Here is a 21,002-nt window from a genome sequence, read left to right as displayed (position 1 = left end):
ACACACACACACACACACACACACACACACACACACACACACACACACACACACGATAGTCACAACTAATGCTGCCCACATCAAATTAGAGAGGCCCCTATTGTCCCTATTACGGCCCGGCAATGCTCCATCATCACGGATGCTACGGGGTCCCTCACTTGTCAGAAGTTGTCAGACAGATAGGGAGACTGGATACACACAGCTGACAGGTAATCTTAATGTCTTCAATTAGCCCAATTAGGCCTGTCATAAACAATTCGATAAGTGTTCAACCAACGCAAACAGATAAACGCACGCACAAGCGCACCAAAGTACACACGCTCACACACCAAGGTCTGCAGGGTATTAATGAGAAGGGTAATGGGTATATCAGTGGACGGTTGACTTGTCTTTTGTTTCAAAGAGGGGTGTGTCCCCATCCTTTGCTCTCAGCTGTGCACTGCTGGCTGCTACCTGGTCAGTTCAAATTGTACCATCTCCTTTCATTAGCACATCGCCGACTGAGAATCTGAAAGGCCGTGACAAAATTCATTTGAGACGAGTGGGAGCAGATTGCCTGAAGCAGGTGCTATAAGGGAGATAAAACAAAAGCAGCACCTTTGTGAGGCTCGGTGTGCACATGGCTGCGTGTGTTTTCCATCTGTGTGTGTATGTGAGAGAATTTTCCCTGGTCTTCAAATTCTGTTCTTTTCCTTGCTGCGGTAAATGGGTAATGACACAAAAGTGCTTTTGACAAAAAAGGAAAGGTACCAGAGAGGAATCGGCCCAGCACACTCGGAGCATTTACAAGGCCGTGGTGAAATCTAAATATTATTTGAAGCGTGACTAAACAGGCCAACACCTTTCTGTGCAGAGGATGTGTGCTAGCTAACGCTGTTTGATTTGGTCTTTCCTTTATAATATCTTATCGCCGAGCAAAGGTGGCACCCACACTGCATCCTCGCCTTTTGTCCTCTATACGTTTCTTTATCTATTTGCATTCTCTATCAATACAAGTTTCTGCAGGGACGTGGAACATGTTGAAGGGGCTGTGAAGCACAAGCTTATGTTTAAAACGGAGATTCCACAGTTTGCAAACACGAGCGTTGTGCAAAGTTAGCATCAATATTTGAACAAGAACTTCACATCAACACTGCCTTGATCTTATGTGCAGAGGCCTTGAAATGCCCCCCGTCAAGCAAAACTCTGACATTTTCAATGCAGCACTGGTCTCGGGGCATTTTTTTCTTTAAATTTAAGGCAAGAAAAGAAATGAACAAAATACAAATGTAACAAAGTTAAAACAAGGCAGTGATCTGAATGGTGAAATCCCAAGGCACATTTTCATTCAAGGAGTCAAACTGGGACATGAAGACAAACCAACTGCTATCAGCAAGATCTGTGATGGACCTTTAACTCTACTTCTGATCCTTAACTCAAGTGGCGGCTGGAAAACCATCCAAGGAAAAAAAAAAAAAAGACAGAAAGAAAGAGAGAAAGAGAGAAAAGCCTTCACCGGGAAGTTGTAATAGGAAATTGCTCTTGGCAACTATTTGTTCAAGCACCAGATTTTTTTCGTCTTTATGCCAACCCAGTGAGCCCCCATTGGAAAACAGGGCAGGTCCCCCTAATGAGTAATCTATTTCAAAGCAGTCGTGTCTGGGCATGACAGTTTACTGAGAGGCTTGAAGAACTGGTAATTACCAGTGTTACGGGGCAATTAATGCATATTACACTGCGGCACTCATGGCGGTGACTGTCAGCTCCCCAATAAAAATGAGCACTCTTCAGCTAAAGGGTGACATTAATTGGGCCCTTAATGACTATGCAGAGGAACCAAGCCAAATAGGAACAAAACAGGGGACTCGCTCTGACACTAGCAGAGGGCTGGAAATTGGACTAAAAATGAGATTAATTGCTGTTTAGAAAAAAAAAAAGGGGGGGGGGATGTGGTGAGGGGAATGGGGAGAAAGAGGTTGGGAATTATAGGGTGCAAAGAGCAAGAACCGTTCATACAGATGACAATTCAATTAATTATTTTATATTGTATTTTCTATACCTTAAGAAGTGCAGACAGGCCTCAGGCCCATTTCAAGGGTTTTGTCTTGATATGGTGCTTATTGCATAAAGAGCTACATAAAAAAAAACCCTAAAAGGCAGCTTCAGATTCCATATGCTCTCGATTTAACAAACATTATCTAAAAATTTCATTCAACCATGTGCACATAACACAAAGGGGGAGTAAACATAGCAGTCAGGATGTAAATGGGGGGAAAAATAAAAAAACTCTTAAGAAGTAAATATTAAGCATTTCTGGGTTACACACTTTCCTATGAAATATAAGACTTTTAGTATGTCCTTTCACTTAAAAACAGTCTTAAAACCTTCAGCAGAGCTTTCATGAAAAATAAATCAAGTAAATCTACCAAATTGCAGGCCTTCCACCCACAGAAATGTTGGTTAAAAAGAGATCAAGGATATGGGGAAGACACAAAGTAATTCTGATTAATGTTGCTAAAGCTAGGCACGTACTGAGCACCACCTGAATATGCAAGCCCCAAATCATGAAAATATCAGCATGCAAAACATGCCGTCATTTGCATACATTTTGGATTTTGGATTTCCGTGCTATTTAAATATGCAGTTAGAAATAGTCCAGCACTGCCTCTTGCGCTGTCACGCTGCACACTCACACTGTCATTGGTCCTGATAGAACTCCTTGCTTCAAAGGGAGCTTTGCAATGGAGAAGAGAATGAGCAAATATTTGAATTGCAAAAACACATCATCTTCCAAGGGGAGAAAATTCAAGACAACTTTTTAGAGTTAAAGACACCCCCAACCCCCAGCAAGCTAACCCTCTGCATACGGCACAAAAAAAGTCAACATATTCATAGTGTAAGCACACTCCTCACTAATTTACCATATCCAAATTTGCGTAATGGGATATGACATATTTTAGAGGGGATTGCGGGGAAAAAAAAAAACACTTTAATTTGAGGAGAGAACCATAAAATGTTTAAGCTGCTCCTGTATTTAACCGAAATCCACCATATAAATCCAGGTTCTCAGACAACCTGACATGGGTTTGATTACAGACTGAAGTGTAATTAGCCACTTCAGTTATCCCGTAGAAGGTTGGAGTGAGCAGCACCACCATCCTTGCTAGATATTTTAGCATAACTAAAGAGACCTTTACATTCTACGGGAGTACCTTTCCTCTCAGGATTCAGCACAGCCAGTTTATAGCCATTTACACGCAAGCACTCCAGGAGAATCTCAGTCACCTTCCAACTTTTGCAAAAGTTAGAGAGAAAGTGCAATAAATAATCTTCGTGACCAATCAATAATATGACTCAGAGCATATTTGAAAGTATGAGTTCCTCACTTGGTTGCCAGAATAAATAGAACATTTAAGCCAAAAGTTACAAGTCTAGAAATGAAGGCCATGAACAACATTAACGGTACTAAATACCCATCACCAGACATCTAAAAAAAAACACCCCTGCACAGGGGAAAACACTCATCTCCTCTGTTTATGATTGCAAATGTATATACCACAGGCTGAGAACTACCTTGAATTTTAAATGAGGGAAAATTTAATAGTTTTACACACATACTAAGAAAACAGAATACAAGGGGAATTTCTGTAAGTATGCCTCTATAAGTAAGGCTATCAGATGGGAGGTTTGAATTAGATTTACAATATTAGCTATGTTTTAAATAGCAGTTTGAACCAGTAGTCACTGTTGCAAAATGCTACATTTTTGTGATCTCTTAACACGCACTTAGCTTTAGCCACCCAAGTCCAACCCTCCTGTGGCCTCTACCTCTTGTGAGCTACAAACCTATGCGTAGACAACTTGGAGACAAGTTTGAACAGAAATCAAACCTGAATGACGGATAGCTTTACTACACAATGACCTCTGTCACTAAGTTCTTGCCCTAAATCAATGCTGGCGATAAGAGCCCTGCGCCAGTGCTCACCTTGGTATGTTCAGCAGCAGGCCTTATCTATGGCAGGAGGAAGTATGAGTAATAACTAAAGACAAGCTACGACAAAACCACTAACCCCACCTTGTCAAACATAATTTACAATGTATATCCCTTTACCTCCTCACCCCCCACCCCCTACCTCCCACTGCTGTTAAAGAGTAATTATGGGAACCAAAGAGATTTGGGACTGAGTTTGGATGATTAGCCCATTATAGTATGCTGGGAGAGGTTTGAGTACAAGTCAGAGCAGGGCTCATATTTTCACAAGAAAAGTGAAAAAGTCAGGCTGCTGTAACTTTTGCTGTTCTGTTGTACACTCATGGTTTCATTCACAAAAATATGAATAACACTCTTATATGTCAGCAGTGCCAGATCCATGGAAAGTGGCCAAACTCTGGTGATGTACACAGTGAGAGGCTAAAGGTTAAAGTTGAAAGAAAGGCTGACAGGAAGTCGACTTTATGAAGATTATAGCACTACAAACTCTGAGACCTTTCAATAGTTTTTCATTTGACTGTGTCTGATGAAGTATGTGTGTGAGACAGAGAAAGACACATAGAGCCAGGCAGGAGAGCGAGCATGCTTCCAGGCAGTTGCATCAAAATGGAGCCAGAGACCAAATATGACATCAAACATTGCAATTAACTGACCCCTTTCTCTTAGAGTCACAGTTTGAAAAGCCGTGCCTTTAAAACCCTGATTAAAATATGTTTGCGTTCTCATTCAAAATGACATTTGACAAGGTTAGTAATATTTCAACTAACTGTAAAAACATTCTTGCAGACGTAATCCTTTTTTCCATCACTTTGCAGAGGCGCAGGTAACCTCCGAGTGAGTTTCCCATGAACTCAGTGCTAAAATTTGAAAACAAAACGGCTGGGGGAAGGAAAAAAAAAGTTCAAAAGTTTCACTCGAGTGTGTTTTGTTTCACCCGGGCAGCTGAAGCTAAATGTTTTCTGATCATTATTCAGAGCATTTATCCCCTTTCTAATTCAAACCACAATGAGAATTTAAAACGCAGCCAGGGTTTTTTCACTTTATTCCCTCCGACCACGAACTCCATCCTTAGCAGGGACCCAAGGGGGTGAAGACTGTCAGCAGGTCTGAGAATAGAGTTCCTCAAACCGTTAAACCCCCTCATCACCAAATTAGGAGGTGTATTCTGGAGCTTAATGGTATGTCCAATGGAAAGTTGAATAAAAAGTTATGCAAGATGTAATTTAACGGTGCATGACAGTATATATTTAAATATAAACTGTATATGAAATATTTTTTACATGGGTTTAGGAGTACCAACTTTGGTTTGGAATCAACTTTGAGTCCAAGTTTTAAAAAAAGGAACGCAGTCAGAAAACTTAAGTAAACAAAAAGAAAACAGCGTCTGAGACAGTCATTGGTTCTGACAAAACAAGTGGGAGATAAGCAATGAAAAAAATGGGAAGAGATCAGAAATGGTCAAGCCAAAACTCTGTCTGAAGTTAACAGTTTTCAAATCCATTCCAATCGCAGGAGAAGAGAATGTGAAGTGTCGGGCTGGACAGTGAGCCAGCAGAGGCTTTGCTGCAGCTGCGCTCAAATGGAAGTGGCACTTTCTATCAGAGGCCTTTCACCAGACAGCTCTATTCTGCCCGTTCACTTTTAACCTCACAGACACATAACAAAAAGATACGAGTGGTCATTTAAGACGTGCGCACTCGTCATTGAAGAGACAGATTCGGGGTTTAACATTGGGATAGACTCATGGTGCGAATGTGCCAACTGATAGAGATATCACTCAAAATGAGAAATAGATTTCTTTGACATCTCTATGGCGGCCATTCAAAGGGGGTGGGGTCAAAGCCTCAAACTCTGTTAAGAGTTTAGATTTCACTTGTTCAGAAATATATGCCCCTGTTAACTTGCATCAGTCTAGAGGAAAAGGATTGCGTGCCATCTGTTTCGGCTTATGGTGAAAAATCACATCAACAAATGTTACAGGATTTTTTTTTCCAAAATCACATATAGACCTCCTCAACGAAGTTTATTTCAAAACAGTCATAAAAAAACAAACACAGAACAGAAATACTGATACCATCAAAGATGTGGTGAAAAATATATAAGCAGAAATTTTCTTGTGTTCATTTTATTCTACACAGTTTTCATAAGAGCCAGCAGCCATACGCATTTTTTTCTTCCAATCGTTTATAGACCTGACAGAGTTTGTGCAGACAAATCTGCTGACCTGATAGATCCTGTACATTAACCCCAAGAATTGATGAGCGAAAGCAGAAGGTCAGCACTTGGACACAGGCTCCTCATGTGTCTTTGATTACACACTCCCACTAAAGGATAGGCAGGCAGAGATGTTTAAGCTATCAGGCAATCAGACCGCCGAGAGACGTGAAACTCAAACCAGAGACAGGAGAAGGAAAGGGCTGCCTGGGAACAAAGATGGGGGAAGAGGGTTCTGACGAAGCTCTTTAACAAATGCCAGGCCAGTGAGGGGAAAAACTCAAATGTGCTTATATCTCTTTCAGTGTTTCTGGCAACAATGCAAAGAAGTGAATTAATACTGAAATATAAAACATTGTTCTCAAAAATAAATATCTCTTCATATGGTATTTAAACTAAATTACTTTTGGTACATCAGTCACAATGACTGCTACTGGATACAATCGGATATAGGATTTAAATATGAGAACAAGCCATTCAAATGTACTTTTGAATAGAAATTAGGTCATATGACAAATGATAAAAAATAGAAATCTCTTCTTAACTGCAGTTGAGAATGCTTAGAGTACATTTAAAATAGCATGGCTGCTTTTGAAGTCATTTGGAGGCCAACTGGTGTTTTTTTTTTTAAATATAATTTATTTTATTCTTTAAAATCCTTTCTGTTACTTGCTGCATTATCAGAGAAGAGTTTGTGAGATATAACGAAAACAGGAAGAACTTTGCCTCCTGGTTTAGAATATCAAAAGCTTTTTATAGGTATAAATCACCAAGAGCCTTTTGTCAGGATCTTTTTAACTTTCATACACACACAGATGAATGTGAGCCAGGAAAGCACTTAAAACTGCAGTACACACATGCACATGTATTGCAAGTGTACGGTTTTGTGTGTGTGTGTGTGTGTGTGTGTGTGTGTGTGTGTGTGTTTCTTCACTGTATATGATCAGAATTCTGCTGGTAATATTAGTTACAGAAATCCAATCATTACTTGTTTGATTAAGTGAGAAAAAAAGATACAAAGCTAAAAGCGTGGAAGCTAAATAAGAGGCTGAAGTCAGTGTGGAGGGGAAAAGGAAACAAGAATGAGCGGGAAAAAACAACAACAATAAAAAAAACAAGGTTATGTGAGGGACAGTGTGTCTATAAAAAGAAGCCTACTGTCTAGGTTATCTATAAGGAACCACTTATCACAAGCGACCAGCTTCACACAGTGACTGATGGGCCTCTACAGACCACGAGTACCAGCACATTATCTGGTACACACAGTGCTGCTCTTTAAACACAAAAGGCAGAAATATGAAGCATTGTTTCCTTGGTTGTCATTTGTTAAAAAATAATTCTTTTATTTTTGGACTGGAATAAAAAAAAAAAGTGTTTACCGTTTCCGTGCCAGCAAATACACAAAGACAATGCTGACCAACATAAATTAATGCTAAATTAGCCTAATTGAACCATTAATTTCTCGCCATGACCGATTTATAGCAGAACTCGCAGGTCTTTAAATGAAAAAACTAGATCAATATAACAGATACTACTCACACGTACTCGCATTATCTCTAGAACTTATCTAGATAGAAGTGAAGATATTTAGCACCTGTGAGTGTGCAGGCCTTTGTGTGATGCATATAAAGCATCATGTAGTGTGTGACAAATCTATTTGTCCCGCTGTCAAGAAAATATTACTGCAGGTTTAACATCACATTGAGGGTAATGTAGATTTGAATGTCCTTTAGAGGTCAGACAGCCATTAAAATTCTCCTGTTAGACTGACTTTTACAAAAAGCCTTTCGATTCCTTGCCCACTAGTCTCTCTGTGCTTTTGACAAATGCTGCTGGCTTCTTCCTGGATTGAAACCCAGAAGGTCAATGTAGAGGAAAAAAGAAGGAGAAGAAGGCGGCGAGACTGAGAAAATGAGGGGGGGAGGAGTGAGTCTTTTTAAGTGTGATGACATACATCGTGAAAGCTGACAAAAAAAATGTACGTTCATCTTCAAAAAGTTCCATACCAAAACAGGAATTCATGGAGCAGACATGCTTGCACCTCATTTTACTTCAGGCTTTCCTCTCCATCTCACAGTGTCACAGGCAAGCAGCAAGACAGGAGGAGGGGTATATATCGCTGGGGTGCCGCTTTCTGTCCTGCTCTTCGTTTATACACACAGCGCGATGTCAAAGCTGCTCTCACATTCAATGGCAAATGACAAATTTGGATAATGCACACATACAACCCTACCAACATAAATAGGAGACATGGGGCTTAACCAGAGCTAAATCCTGAGGCTGCCAGAGACCTGAGAGTGCGGATTACACCCCAGACGTCTTAAACAATGCACCCAAATGTGCATCCTTAAAAGTATGAAATCCTTGAAGCATCACGGCCGACTTGTCATTTACCATTAATATTCCAAGTAGCTTGCTCTGTGAGGGCTAGCATTGCACTTCTGTGGGCTGACGTTCCCCAAAACAAACACTTGCGAAGCCCTAAAGGAACCACCACTGTGGATGGCTATTTTTCTTGCTGTGGAATATTCTACGTGAGGATGTCATAACAAAGGAAACAATAAAAGAGGCCACGTTCCTGCACTGCATGGGGCATCCATAACTATAAATAGCAGGAAGGCTATGCGGAGACAGTTATGCTTTATCAGAACCCCCCCCCAAAACAACTAGAATTTTCTATTGATATTAAGTGCCCAAAACTACACAACAGAAGAAAAACTGTAAGCCAGAAAAAAAAAGCTCTTTCTTAAACATCACAAGAGAATAGATTAATTGAGAAACTAAAAGACTGCTGGCTGGTGCTATAATGAATCTATTCAAATATTGTTTCTGTCACTTTAGTGACTATCAGCTATTCATTAAAGGCTAATATTGCCATGGAGACTTTTTTTATTTATTTATTTTTCACCCCCTTTCTTTGTCTTGCACATTTATGACAAGAACCTGAGGTAAGGTATGGCAGGGCGCAGGTCTTGGAGGTGTCACACTGTCACCCCAGAAGCGCCAGTACCTGTCCTCAGGGATGGCCTTGTAATGTCCAGCCTCATTGAATCAGTGGCAGCCACGGCCTTTGGGCTCCCTCGCTCAGGTGACATCCCCTATCTGCTCTTCCTTTGTGATGTCCTAGATGCTGAGGCCTTTAATACTCTTATGCCACTGCATTAACTGGGACTATACGAGAAAACATGTGCAGAAGCACACAAGGTCAAAACATTATTTCTAAATATGAGCAGCTTCAGTCATATATAAACAGTTATTTTAGTGAACACAAACTACATTTATGGATCCAAATATCTAGAAGAAGGCCTTACATATTTTAAAGCTAAAAGTACCAGCTGATGAATTCAATAGGGCATATCAAACACCCACTGTAACATTACACTCCACTAATTAGGCATTCCTGTTATCAAGGCTTTAGAAAGTTCAACAAAAATGATGGACATGTCCATTAAAAATGGATGGCAATGTTCAATATCATGAATCGAGAAATTAATTTGATGTCGCAAATGGATTGACATTCTGAGACTAACAGGCTTAATGCGCAATTTCATCTGTAAAACCTACAGCATGCAGCCCTTGATATAACTAGAAAAAGTTCACAAAGAACTGGAGATTTCTAATTGTGGTCGTGTCAACTAATATAAAACATCACAAAAATCTTAGGTATGTCTATTTATGAGGTAATGTGTCAGCAAGCAGATTATTGATGTTATAGGAACGGTCTGGTGAGACTTTGGAATTATGACTCTCATTAGTTTTACCATTTCCTCCATCACAAAAGTGTAACAAAGGACGCACATAAGCAGATAAGAATGGAGATCAATGAGTGCTTTTGGTGCATGAGAATTTTATGCTACTAATTATGTGGGGACATAAATTATCAGCATTACAACAAGGCCTTCAAAATTACTGAAACAAAGGAGCCAGATGAAACATAATGCGTGTGTGTGCATTCAAGTCTCACTAAATTTGCAAGTGGTCAAGCCAGATGATGTATAATGGCAAACCCAAAAGTCTTAACCCCCATTTCATATGAGGGAGAAATGAGGCATACTGTCCCATTATTTTGCTATAAATCATTTTTTGTGGACGTCTGACAGCTTTTTATCAGATCTAACCTTTTCAAGCCTCCATTAAGAGTGCTAACATTTTCAACTCTGACACATTTGCAGTTTACGAATCGCACAGCTGATTTACTTTGGGAGGAGGGGAGCTGGCGTCCACGCTCATTGTCACACAGGCTTTTCATTGTGTTCGGCTGGGTAGAATAGGGAAAGGGAACGAAGGGAAAGAGCTGAAAAGTGATGAATGAGCTCTGAATTACACTCGTTTATACCCACATTTACATGTTTAATCTACTAAAACACGATAAAAAAGTTATTTTCTTGGTTGCTGCATTTTCTGATTTACCTGATTGATTATTTTTGGTACACAAATGCTGCAATAAAGGCAATTAGCTACCTCAATGAACCTAAAAAGTCTGGCGGGTTAACAATAAGCATGCAATAAGGTTTCTGAGCCTGGATTTATTGTAGTTTTGACAGTTTTCTGCTCTCCTGACAATAAGGACCAGTCATTAAACTTTAGCTCCATCAAGTATAAAAACTTATTTAGTTTTTTTTGTCCTTCATTCTAAAAAAGTAGCCTTTACAAGTGGTTTAATAAGCAACTATAATCTTTTTTTTTATTTTATTATCCAATTATGTCAACTATTATTCAGTCAAATGGTAAAAACCCAAATCTCTATTGCTACATAACTTAGGCAAATGTTTCAACAATATTTGAGTGCAAAAATAATCAAGAAGTCAGCAAATAATAATTATCTCCATGGTCTCTGGATTAAAGTATGAGATCACCTAGACAGACAAATGCATGAGCAGAATTTGAATTGCTGCTTGCAGAGTTATGGAAGGAACTTTGCCAAGCGTAATTGATATAAGTACACCATAATCAACTAGGGGCAGTTAAGGTGCTACCACATAAGAGTCCATATTTCATTACATGCTGTGTTTAACCTTATCCACTTCTCCTAAAACACACAAGAGGCTCATTATGTGTTTAATATTCACCAGCAGGTGAATAATTTTTATGCAACTCTGATAGTTGGGCGAGATGGATCACTCAATTATCTGAACATCCGTCAGAGCAGAGGGCTCACTGGCTCTGGAACGCCACCAGCTAAGATTGATGGCTGGAAGACACCAATAGCTGCTGTTTCACCATCTCATCCAGGCACTGGGCCTGAACACGCTGTCTGATTCTGCAGAAGACTGTCTTTTTCTCTCCATTTTTTTCTGTCCTCTCCCTTTTTTTCTTGGGAGCATTGTAGGTGAAGCGTCATTACCCCTCACTCCACTGAAGAGGGGTTCATTATGGGGTTACTGTGTTGGCAAGACTATTGTTTGGATGATAAATGCAGTTGGTGAGGGCTTTGGAGGGAAAATTAGTTATGTTTTTTCTATCCGTCTACAAAAACACATCCTTACTCTGTAATGCTTGAGGGCAAGTGAAGAACAATTAACACAGTTCTGGGTAACCCAGCTCAGTTAAAGCAAAGAAGGAATTCATGAAAAATAAGCAAATCACTGGAAATGTCAATCAGAGGCAATGAAGTAATTACAAACACTGGTGTGCCCTTCTTAGGGTGGTCAAAAAGGAAACTGAACAGTTTAGACTTTGAAATCGGACTGAGCAATGAAGGAATGGACAAATATTTCAAACATCAACCTGTTGGTTGATGTTTGAAACTGAGACCAACTAACGAGAGATGAAGTGAAAAGTGAAGTAGACACTATCTAGCCCAAATCGAATGAGTTCTTAAACCAAAAACACGAGACATTATATCATGTATATGGAGTAGGGACTTACAGATAAAGATTTAAACAGCCCACACCTATGGCTAAATTCAACCTTCTTTTGGATCTCAACAAAACACCTAATTCTGTACATGCTGCAGTACTAACACACGGTCAACATCACACATCCAGACCGACTAACAGAGGACTGTTATAACATTGTCTTTGTTGTTGCCACTGCTTAAACAAAAGTCTCCAAGACCGCATTTGACATGTTAACAGAATCAGAGGAAGAAAAAAAAAAACCAGCCTTGCCTTCAGCTGGTAATGATACCGTTCTCTTTTCACCTGTTGCTCTTAACAGGTTATAGTTTTGTGTCATTGCGTTTCCAAACACAAACATGAACATCAGGGACTACACTTGTACTTCAAATGATCATGCGTATGGTCTAACAGGAAGATTAGGGCACATTTTGAAATGTCAGTTGTAAATGTCAAATAAAATTTACAGGGGTGCTGAAAAAGGTGGGGTCTGACATTTTTTCTTTCTCTTTTTTTGACACAGAATGTTTGTCTGACTGGCTGCTGGCTGACGTGATAGGCTCTACTTTGTCAGCACCTTAATATACTTGGACAAGGCTAGCCTTGTGAATATACATGAAAGACACATATGAGCAAATATATAAGGCTCAGACTAACACAAACTATCCAACCAAGCTGCAAGTATTCCAGAAAGATCAGCATTTGGCTGCAACACTGATCAGATAGCATTTCACAGTGTTGATGAGCTCAGGTGGTAGAGCAGATCAGCTACTAACCGGAAGTTTGGTGGTTCAATCCCAGGCTTCTCCAGTCTGCATGCCAAATATCCTTGGGCAAGATACTAACCCAATGTTGCTCTCCGATGCATCCATCGGAGTGCGAATGTGTATGAATGTTAGATAGTAAGCACTTAACAAGCTTGTGTGAATGGGCGTGATTGGGTCAATGAATTAGTAGTATAAAGCTTTGAGTCACTCAGAGTAGAAAAGCGCTATATAAGAACCAGTCCAGTCCAATGCAACACTTTAAGAACCTCTTGAATCAAAGCTGAAAGCCTGGACTTTAGTCACATCTTGACTGTTTGATTTAAAATCCAGTGTGGTGGTGTTCACAGGTAAGATTACAAAAACTGTGTCCTTGTCCAAATACTTTTAGACCTAATTCTATGAATACATCAAATCTCAAACTAATCTCATTATATCACGTACTGCACACATTCTAATAAAACATACCGACATGAGAGAATCCTCCAACTGGTCACGGCAGATGGTTGCCCCTCCCAAGCCTGGTTTAAGTTTGTTTGTATTAAAAGGGAGTTTTTACTTCTCACTGTCACCAAGTGCTTGCTCAAAGGGGGCAGTTTACTTGTTGGGGTTTCTCTCTATTATTGTAGAGTCTTTACCTTACAATATAAAGCACCTTAAGGTGACCGTTGTTGAGTACTTTGTTACTCTGTGTTTTGAAAAGTGCCATACAAATAAAGTTATCATAATTCACTGAACACAGCATCATTGACGAGAACCTGCACCACCATGTCAGCTAACCATTAGTGGAGGATCAGGGCTATAGTGTGATATGGGAACTTGGTGTCAGCCAAGGCTAAGATGTGGACTCCACTTGTTTGTGTCCACTCTATTCAGGTTTCAAATTAAATATTAAATAGGTCAGTATGTTCTACAGGTTATCACTTCTAAGATTCATTGAAAAATGTATTTGCGCACATATACCTCTGTTCCGCCACCGTCAGGACCTGCTCCTGTCCAAAAGTTCTCATGCTACAGAGGCCAGGCATTAGTCACCCATTTCCTTGCTTCCCTTCCAACACAATGTGTTTATTCAACAAAACAATCAAGCTCACAGGCAGACCATTCAGGCTCTAAAGGTCTCAGAGAACATGAGTGAATGTGGAAGTAGTGTAATGTGCAGCTGTAGCATGTGGAATCCTGTGGTTAAAGTGGCCTTTGCCAGAGAGGAAGTGGTAAGCATTGGCGGACAGAGATAGGAGTTCTTTATACAACTGAGAATACCTGATCATAGTTTCTAGTGACAAAGGAGAAGTTATAAAGAATATGCAAACTGATAAAATAACATTGGCAAATTTTTGATGGCCAATAAAGTAAACAAAATAGATCAAAAAAAGAGGGCTCACCTGTTCCAGTAGCTCCAGAATTGTTCATTGAGATAGGTTTGATGGCTTTGATCATCTCCAAAAGAGGCTTTGCTCTCAATCCAGTGTACAATGTGTCCTTCCACAGCTTTTCATAAATAACAAAACACAGCAAATCTAAGAAAACTAGTTAGACGAGGTCATTTGTTTTGTTTGTTTCTTCAGTCATATACAAAAAATCCCAAAACTTTTTGACAATACAGATGCCTAAGGTTGAAGTGAGGTTACATTCATAATGTAAATACTAACCAACTGGAACCTCCAGGATGATATCAGGTGTTTTGTCGTAGCCCATAGTTCTCAGGTGGTTTTCATCTATTGAAAATAAAAGTTTAGAAATGTTATGCTTGCTGTTTTGCAGTAACCTTCTATATGAACAATCAGTCACAGGCTGCTGATCTAACTGCTTTCACAAAGATGCTGGTAACAAATGGCTCAGAGTGAGCAAAGCAGATAAACAGCAGTAGAGCACAGCCAGTGCAGTTAAACCATTATCTACATCTGCCACGTATTTGCTGTCACTGCACAAAATACTCTAAACTCCAGTTACAGTATTGCTCTCTTTGGCACTGCTTTATAAAATATACAGAAAGGAGACAAGGCTGGCATTATAGTCTCTGCAAGCCTGACCCTTGCCTGCACAAGCTGTAGCCATTGTCCTTGACTTCTGGCGTGCTCTAGCCATTATCCCTCCAACACCTGATTTCTCCATTAAATCTCACTGACCAGGTCATTCAGTTCCAAAGGCCTGCCTCTTTGTCTTCAGCCAAGCTCAACTAATGGGGCATGGAAGAGAATTGTGGCTAGATGGAGGGTGGCGGTTAGTGCTGGTGAGGAGGTAGCATCAGCCACGGATGAAGAAAGAGAGCAGAGAGAGGTCACCGAGGCTACCAGAGGACTGTGGTAGATATCCAGGCATCCAAGATGTTGTAATGTCGGTGTAGAAATGTGTTTGTGTGTATAAGGATGGGAACCTCTGTACACACCCACTGGGCTGTTGACATTCTCATGTGGCTCTGATCGCCTTTTTTAGATCAGCTTTGATTAAAATTAATGGTCCATTCCTGCTGTTGGGTAGCTTATTTCCAATCCATTTATCAGATGGGGTGAGGCTGCTTCAGTGGCCCTCGTGCCCCTCGAACTCTGACAGCTTTAGAACAGTCTTCTGTACAGCCCTGAAGAAAGGTCAGCACTCCATGTCCAAATAAATGATACGGCCGTAATGACAGTGGGAATGATTCTTATTCTTCATCACTCATCTGACCTAGTAAATGATGATGGGATGGGGTGATATGAGGATGGGGGGATTCTATAGTTCCATACCTGAACATTCCATCTTCATTTAATTTGCTCTGAATATGGCAATAGCATCAGAAAAGTAGATGATATTCAGAGAACAATCTGTTTGATTTTCTGTAAACATCAAATCCCCCAAAACAGCTTTACGCAGAGAGAAATATAAATAAATAAAAAATATTTGCAGTCAAAAATGTCCATATGGTTCCAATATGACTTATGAGTTGTTTTCATTTTCATGTTAAAATGTAATGAGAAGGTCAAAGGATGGCTTACCCAGAAAGGAAAGGTTCTTCTCCTTCAGTTTTTCCCGGAGCAGCACTTCATGCTCATGGCCTATGGCGCTGAGAATCGAGTCAAGGATTCCAACAATACTACGATACATTTGACTTTTAAATTTAAATTCTCTGGAAACCAGAAAATTCAGTGCTCGACTACATGCACATGTTTACCATCAGTTACAGTTAAGAATCTGCTCTTCTCCATTATTGATTTACTATGCAAAGCAAAAGCCATTTCTCCTCATGCTAACATACAGTAAAGCATAATCAGAGTTCGGGTCAAGTTAAATCTGCTTTCACAACAAATCTCTGAAGTGCATTATCTAAATAAGAAAGAAAAAACAAATGCCAATTTGACAAAATGCATAAAGTGCATAGATGAGATACTCTGCCTAGTACTTTATAATATTTGAAGAAAAAATACTTTTAGAATAAATGCCATATTGTATTAAGGATGTGCAAAGCTTGAAGGTACATAAAAGGAAATATGCAATTATGATGGTTTTATTTTTGAAAGAGAAAAAGAAGCTCTTATAGAAATATATTACCCTCTAAAAACTAAAACAACCAAAATGGTTTCTAATTACATAAATATATATATATTTATACATACTGTAACTAGTAGCCACGCAACTGATTCAATGTGTGGATGACTTCTTTGAAAGAACATAGCAGTGGGGTGGTTATAATGAACTCTCTGTGGCAGAGTAACTGATTTTAAGTTGACACTGAGAGGACCGCCACAGAATGTTAAAAAAGGGGGGGATGTGGAAGGAGGGTATAGGGACAAGGTTGACTGGCTATGAACAGAACAACACAGCCCCACCACGGGCAAGAAAGCCTGGACAGACACAATAACATACGGACGTGCACGTGTACACCGACTCAAATAATTCTCCTCCCCTTGAAAATAGCTGATCTGCTACCCAGCTGGTTGCCCCTAAAAAAGCCCGAGCTCCATTCTGCCCCTACAGCCAAGGTCCTACTAGACGAGTAGGGGGTGTGTGTAGGTGGGGAAAGTGTGTGGGAAGAATAGTAATGAGGTGGACAAATTAATTATAAATGAATAATAAATCATTACCTTAAGTTAGACAAATGTAGTAAAAACTTTCTGTAGTGCACATCTGAATAAAATGATCAGAAGTAAATAGTAATGAATTAAAATGCATTTAAAAATATGTATGTAACAGTATTAGCTCTTTTTCCTGTTCCAAAAAGCTTTTGAATTATATTTCTTTTCTTGTATCATAGAACATTGGGTCTGATTCACAGCATGCACATAGAGATGCATTTAGATCAGCCTATCCTCTCCTCCTCTTCCCTCCATCGCCTTCCAGCCCCTGTATGGATGATACTGGGATGGCAGGCAGGATGAAACACTTCCTCTGTGAAGCAGAACTTTTATGTCAGGTGAAGCCAGACACATCTCATCCCCTTCAATAGCTCCTCGTCAATTTCAGGCTTAAAATTTTATGGGATAGGATACTGTTTGATGCAGTCTACCAGCGGTCCATAACAGCAGTCATTTATTGTGCACTGAAAAGAGGGGGAAGAAATATTATGGCGTGCCAAAAGGGTGGGTGGGTGTAAGGGAGGTGAGGGAAGCCCATACACTGCTGGAAAAAAAAAGGGAGAAAACACAGGAGATGCTGGCAGACTGGCAGGCATGACCGCCGGCTCTCACGTGACCTCATCAGCAAACATGAGCCGCTGATGCCGTCTGTCAGCCAGGTGTAGAGTACCATTTTTTTTTTTTAAAACTCACTGTGCACAAGCAATTTTCGATTTGTTAAGTAGAGACACAGCAAATGCCTTAAAATAATAACATTTCATATAATTAAATAGAATTATCTCTCTCAGGCAATTAAACAGTTCTCTGGAAAATGTTAATTAAGTACAAAACTTAAAACCCTTACTTGGTAGACATTACTGGCCAAAATTTGGTCTGGAATTAAAGATGGCTCCTTCAGCATGCTGTTGAGGACTGATTTAGATGCTGAGAATAAGACAGCAAAAGAAGAGAGGGAGACAGAAAAAGGAAAAAAATAATGACCACATAATTTTATTCAAGAAAATGTCTAACTGCTGGATTTAACCAAGCAAAACAGTTAGTGTTATAAACAAAACCAGCCCGGACAGCCTCTAACCCACCAACCTGTGTACAGTATTTCTGCACTAGCCTATTAGATGGTTGCTTGGTGTCTGTACAGATTTTCTATAGATAAATGTTTCAGTCCAAAGCACAGGCGCTTCATGTAGTTTATCTATGTTATGAACGCTGACTATTCTGCATCTCTCATCCCTATTCTTGCTCTACTAACATTATAAATCAGAAAGGGAGGCCTGCGAATCGACTCGCTGTTACTGCAACAGCAAAAAATTCCTTAAATCATTTCTTAAAAAAGATTTGGATTAAATGGATTGTATCACCGTGTGACGAAATGGTTGAGGCACACCATTTTAGTGATATATATGTACACATGCGCCTGACAGATTTGGCGCATTAGAGACAATACATGGAATGTTTCTATTCACATTTCAGGCATGGATGGTGCCTATACCAACATCGCAGAAGTTCTCAAGCGCATCTAGGAAACTGCACACAGTATATAACGGTTATAGACACGATGGCTTATTTAAAAATTAATACAATTTTGAAAAAAAAAGTTACAAAAAAATGTAATAAATCAATTGATAGCCATCTGGATCATTAGGCCTCTGTTAGATAAATTTCACCCACAGAAAGGCGGGCTGTTCTTTTCTATGCTCTCATCCCCTACACACTTAGGGAAACTACCACAAACAAGATAGCCATTGCTATGATCCCTCATCTACCTTATGATGAAATAAAAAGTAGAGGAGGTGGAAGAAGAACAAAAGCGCCTCCTCCTTTCTTCGTCTCTATCTTTTCCTGCATAGGCTTTTTTTTCTTGTTTTGTGCAACCTGCTTTCTGTTTTAGTCTCTCCCAGCCAGCTACAGTGCTCCCCCAGCCCATCCCATAACCCCACACTCCCTCTTAGAGCTGCAAGGCACAGGGCAGTGCTTTATTTCTCTGCTCATTTTTCTCAGAGATTGGTACCTTCACACGCAGATCCATACCATGCTCCTGTGCAATGCGGGCGGTGGTGAAGAAAGAGGGTTATATTTTCCCCTTGAGTTAGGACACCTCATGACAAATGATAATGGATAATCAATAAAGTGGGAAATATGAGGCAGCAAACTTTATGAAGCCAGGAGACATATTACTCCCCAACAACACTGGTTTCCCTTAACAAAGTCACTACTCGACTGTGCCTAATAATCTGAAGGAAAATCAAAGGACCCGCAACCACATCAGCAATATTGGCAACTTATTCCACTTTAATGGCATTTTGATTGATTTTTTCCCTCTTCCTAATGGTCTTTTTATAGATTTGACGCTGTTTCTGCAAAACAGTAGTGTGTAATAAACCTCCCTGAAGGCAAACGTTAGCCATTAAAGCTCTTGTCTTACTAGCACTCATAATTGGAGGTTGACCACCACCACATTTTGGTCTCTCACATAACACACACTTTCAGGACTAGAATTCTCCCTGTCTCTCAAGCTCTTTGATATTTTTTTGTCGACGGCCATAATAAGTGCCAGGATCTCTTTCGTCTGCGCTTTTTGAGGGATGGGGTTAAAAATAGCCATAAAGAGGTGACCTTGGCGCTGACATTGTGGAATTTCAGCCAAGCATTGACCTGATGAAAATGGAAGGCCAGGCTGCTAATAAATCAGGATGCTTTTAAAATGAGTTTACCCTAATGCTCATTCATCACGGGCTGTAATGCCATTTGCAGGCCCAGGATTCGCTGCTGTGCACAAACACAGCAGTAAATAACAACAGGGCCCTTGCATCCTTCGCATCGTTGCAGCCTCCAACATCAGCATACATTTATTAAAGACGCCCCCGCCTTGCACGGCAGCACACCTCTAGAACACCCTGAGCTCCTTTCTGCTATATGCAAACATACACACACAGAAACAAAAACACACAAGCAATGCTCTTTAAATACACACGCTCAAAGCACATACAGAGGCACACATAAAAATGCGTGCAGAAAAATAAAAAGCACAATCTGTAGAACACTAGACACGGAGAACAAAGCCCTGCAGCACAACTTTGCACCTTGTAAACATTCACCAAATTTACTGTAATTGTCCCATGTTGGTATAAATTCTGACTAAGGCACCATATCATACCGTCAACATCTGAACAAAAGGAACAGAGAAGAGGGGAATAATAGATGTGAAACGCTACACCTCCATAGGGATTTGCTAAAGAAAACAACCAGTGTAAACAAATCGCAGGCCTGTTTTCATATGCAACTCCAAAACAAGATAAACTATATAAGGCAAGGTAACGGCAACAGAACCTTGGCATGTTTTCTCATTGCTTACTTTCTTTCATTTGTAACTACTGGGACTCCTCTTTTCTCCACTAGGGTGAAAAAGTCATTATTGCAAACACAAAAAAACAGAGAGAAACCTCATTAAATAGCAACATTTGTTGAGGGAGGACTGTAATAAACAATAACGGATGACGATTGTTATTGCCCCTGACACTGATGAGCTCCTTTGTAAGTTTGTTTATTAATTAAAAAACCCACTATTTTCCACGGGTGGGGGTGGGCAGTTACCCATTTCCTCTACATGCCCACACCCCCGCACACTCCCCGTGCGCAAGCCCATTGAGCTGTGGAGGGGCACTCGTTCATCAAACTTCATGGAGCAAGGGAGAGACAGGTCCTGATAATGTGCACCGCTAAAGCTGATTTTCCATGATGAATCTCGGAGCATATAAATTGGCTAATATCTGAAAACATTTACAGATACTAGAGGAATTGACTACTTGTGGGACATGATGGATGAGGCTCTCCAACACTGGCCGACAGCTCTGCAAATCTCTGCGGTTGCCTAAAGCCCTCATTTGATTTTCCAATTTACTCCTTTTAAATTTATCCCCCCGCACTGAGAAAAAAGAAAAAAGAAAAAAAAAACAGAAGATGGGAAAGAGAGAGAGTGGGAGATGGGGGGTGGGGGGTATGTGTTTCTTTTTAAACTATCTGTGGTGGTGTGTAGGTGCTAGTTGATGATACGAGGTGGTATCTCCTGTGCAAGAGGAACTCGGTCCCTGAAGAGGTTACTGGGGCAGAACTGATCTGCTTCCACCTGATTCCTTCTGATAGCGGTGAGATGAGACTCCACATTTCT

The 21,002-nt window shown here is 40.2% G+C and overlaps 1 protein-coding gene across 2 annotated transcripts in view; it reads right to left on the bottom strand.

Moving 5' to 3' along the window:
* Positions 1-21,002, bottom strand: part of cdin1 (CDAN1 interacting nuclease 1) — a 52,059-nt gene that overhangs the window by 10,737 nt on the left and 20,320 nt on the right. For both annotated transcript variants that reach the window (XM_005723777.2, XM_005723778.1), the window contains exons 7-11: positions 17,682-17,761; positions 17,252-17,301; positions 15,761-15,828; positions 14,438-14,503; positions 14,171-14,276 (exon numbers count right to left, since the gene is read on the bottom strand). In XM_005723777.2, coding sequence (XP_005723834.1) covers positions 14,171-14,276; positions 14,438-14,503; positions 15,761-15,828; positions 17,252-17,301; positions 17,682-17,761 — 370 coding nt within the window. The remainder of the gene's footprint in view (positions 1-14,170; positions 14,277-14,437; positions 14,504-15,760; positions 15,829-17,251; positions 17,302-17,681; positions 17,762-21,002) is intronic.

This window comes from Pundamilia nyererei, unplaced genomic scaffold (assembly GCF_000239375.1).
Source record: "Pundamilia nyererei isolate P.nyererei 1_Seehausen unplaced genomic scaffold, PunNye1.0 scaffold00010, whole genome shotgun sequence".
NCBI lineage: Eukaryota > Metazoa > Chordata > Actinopteri > Cichliformes > Cichlidae > Pundamilia > Pundamilia nyererei.
The sequence above is the reverse complement of the archived record's forward strand: the minus strand, read 5'-3'. Positions and strand labels throughout refer to the sequence as shown.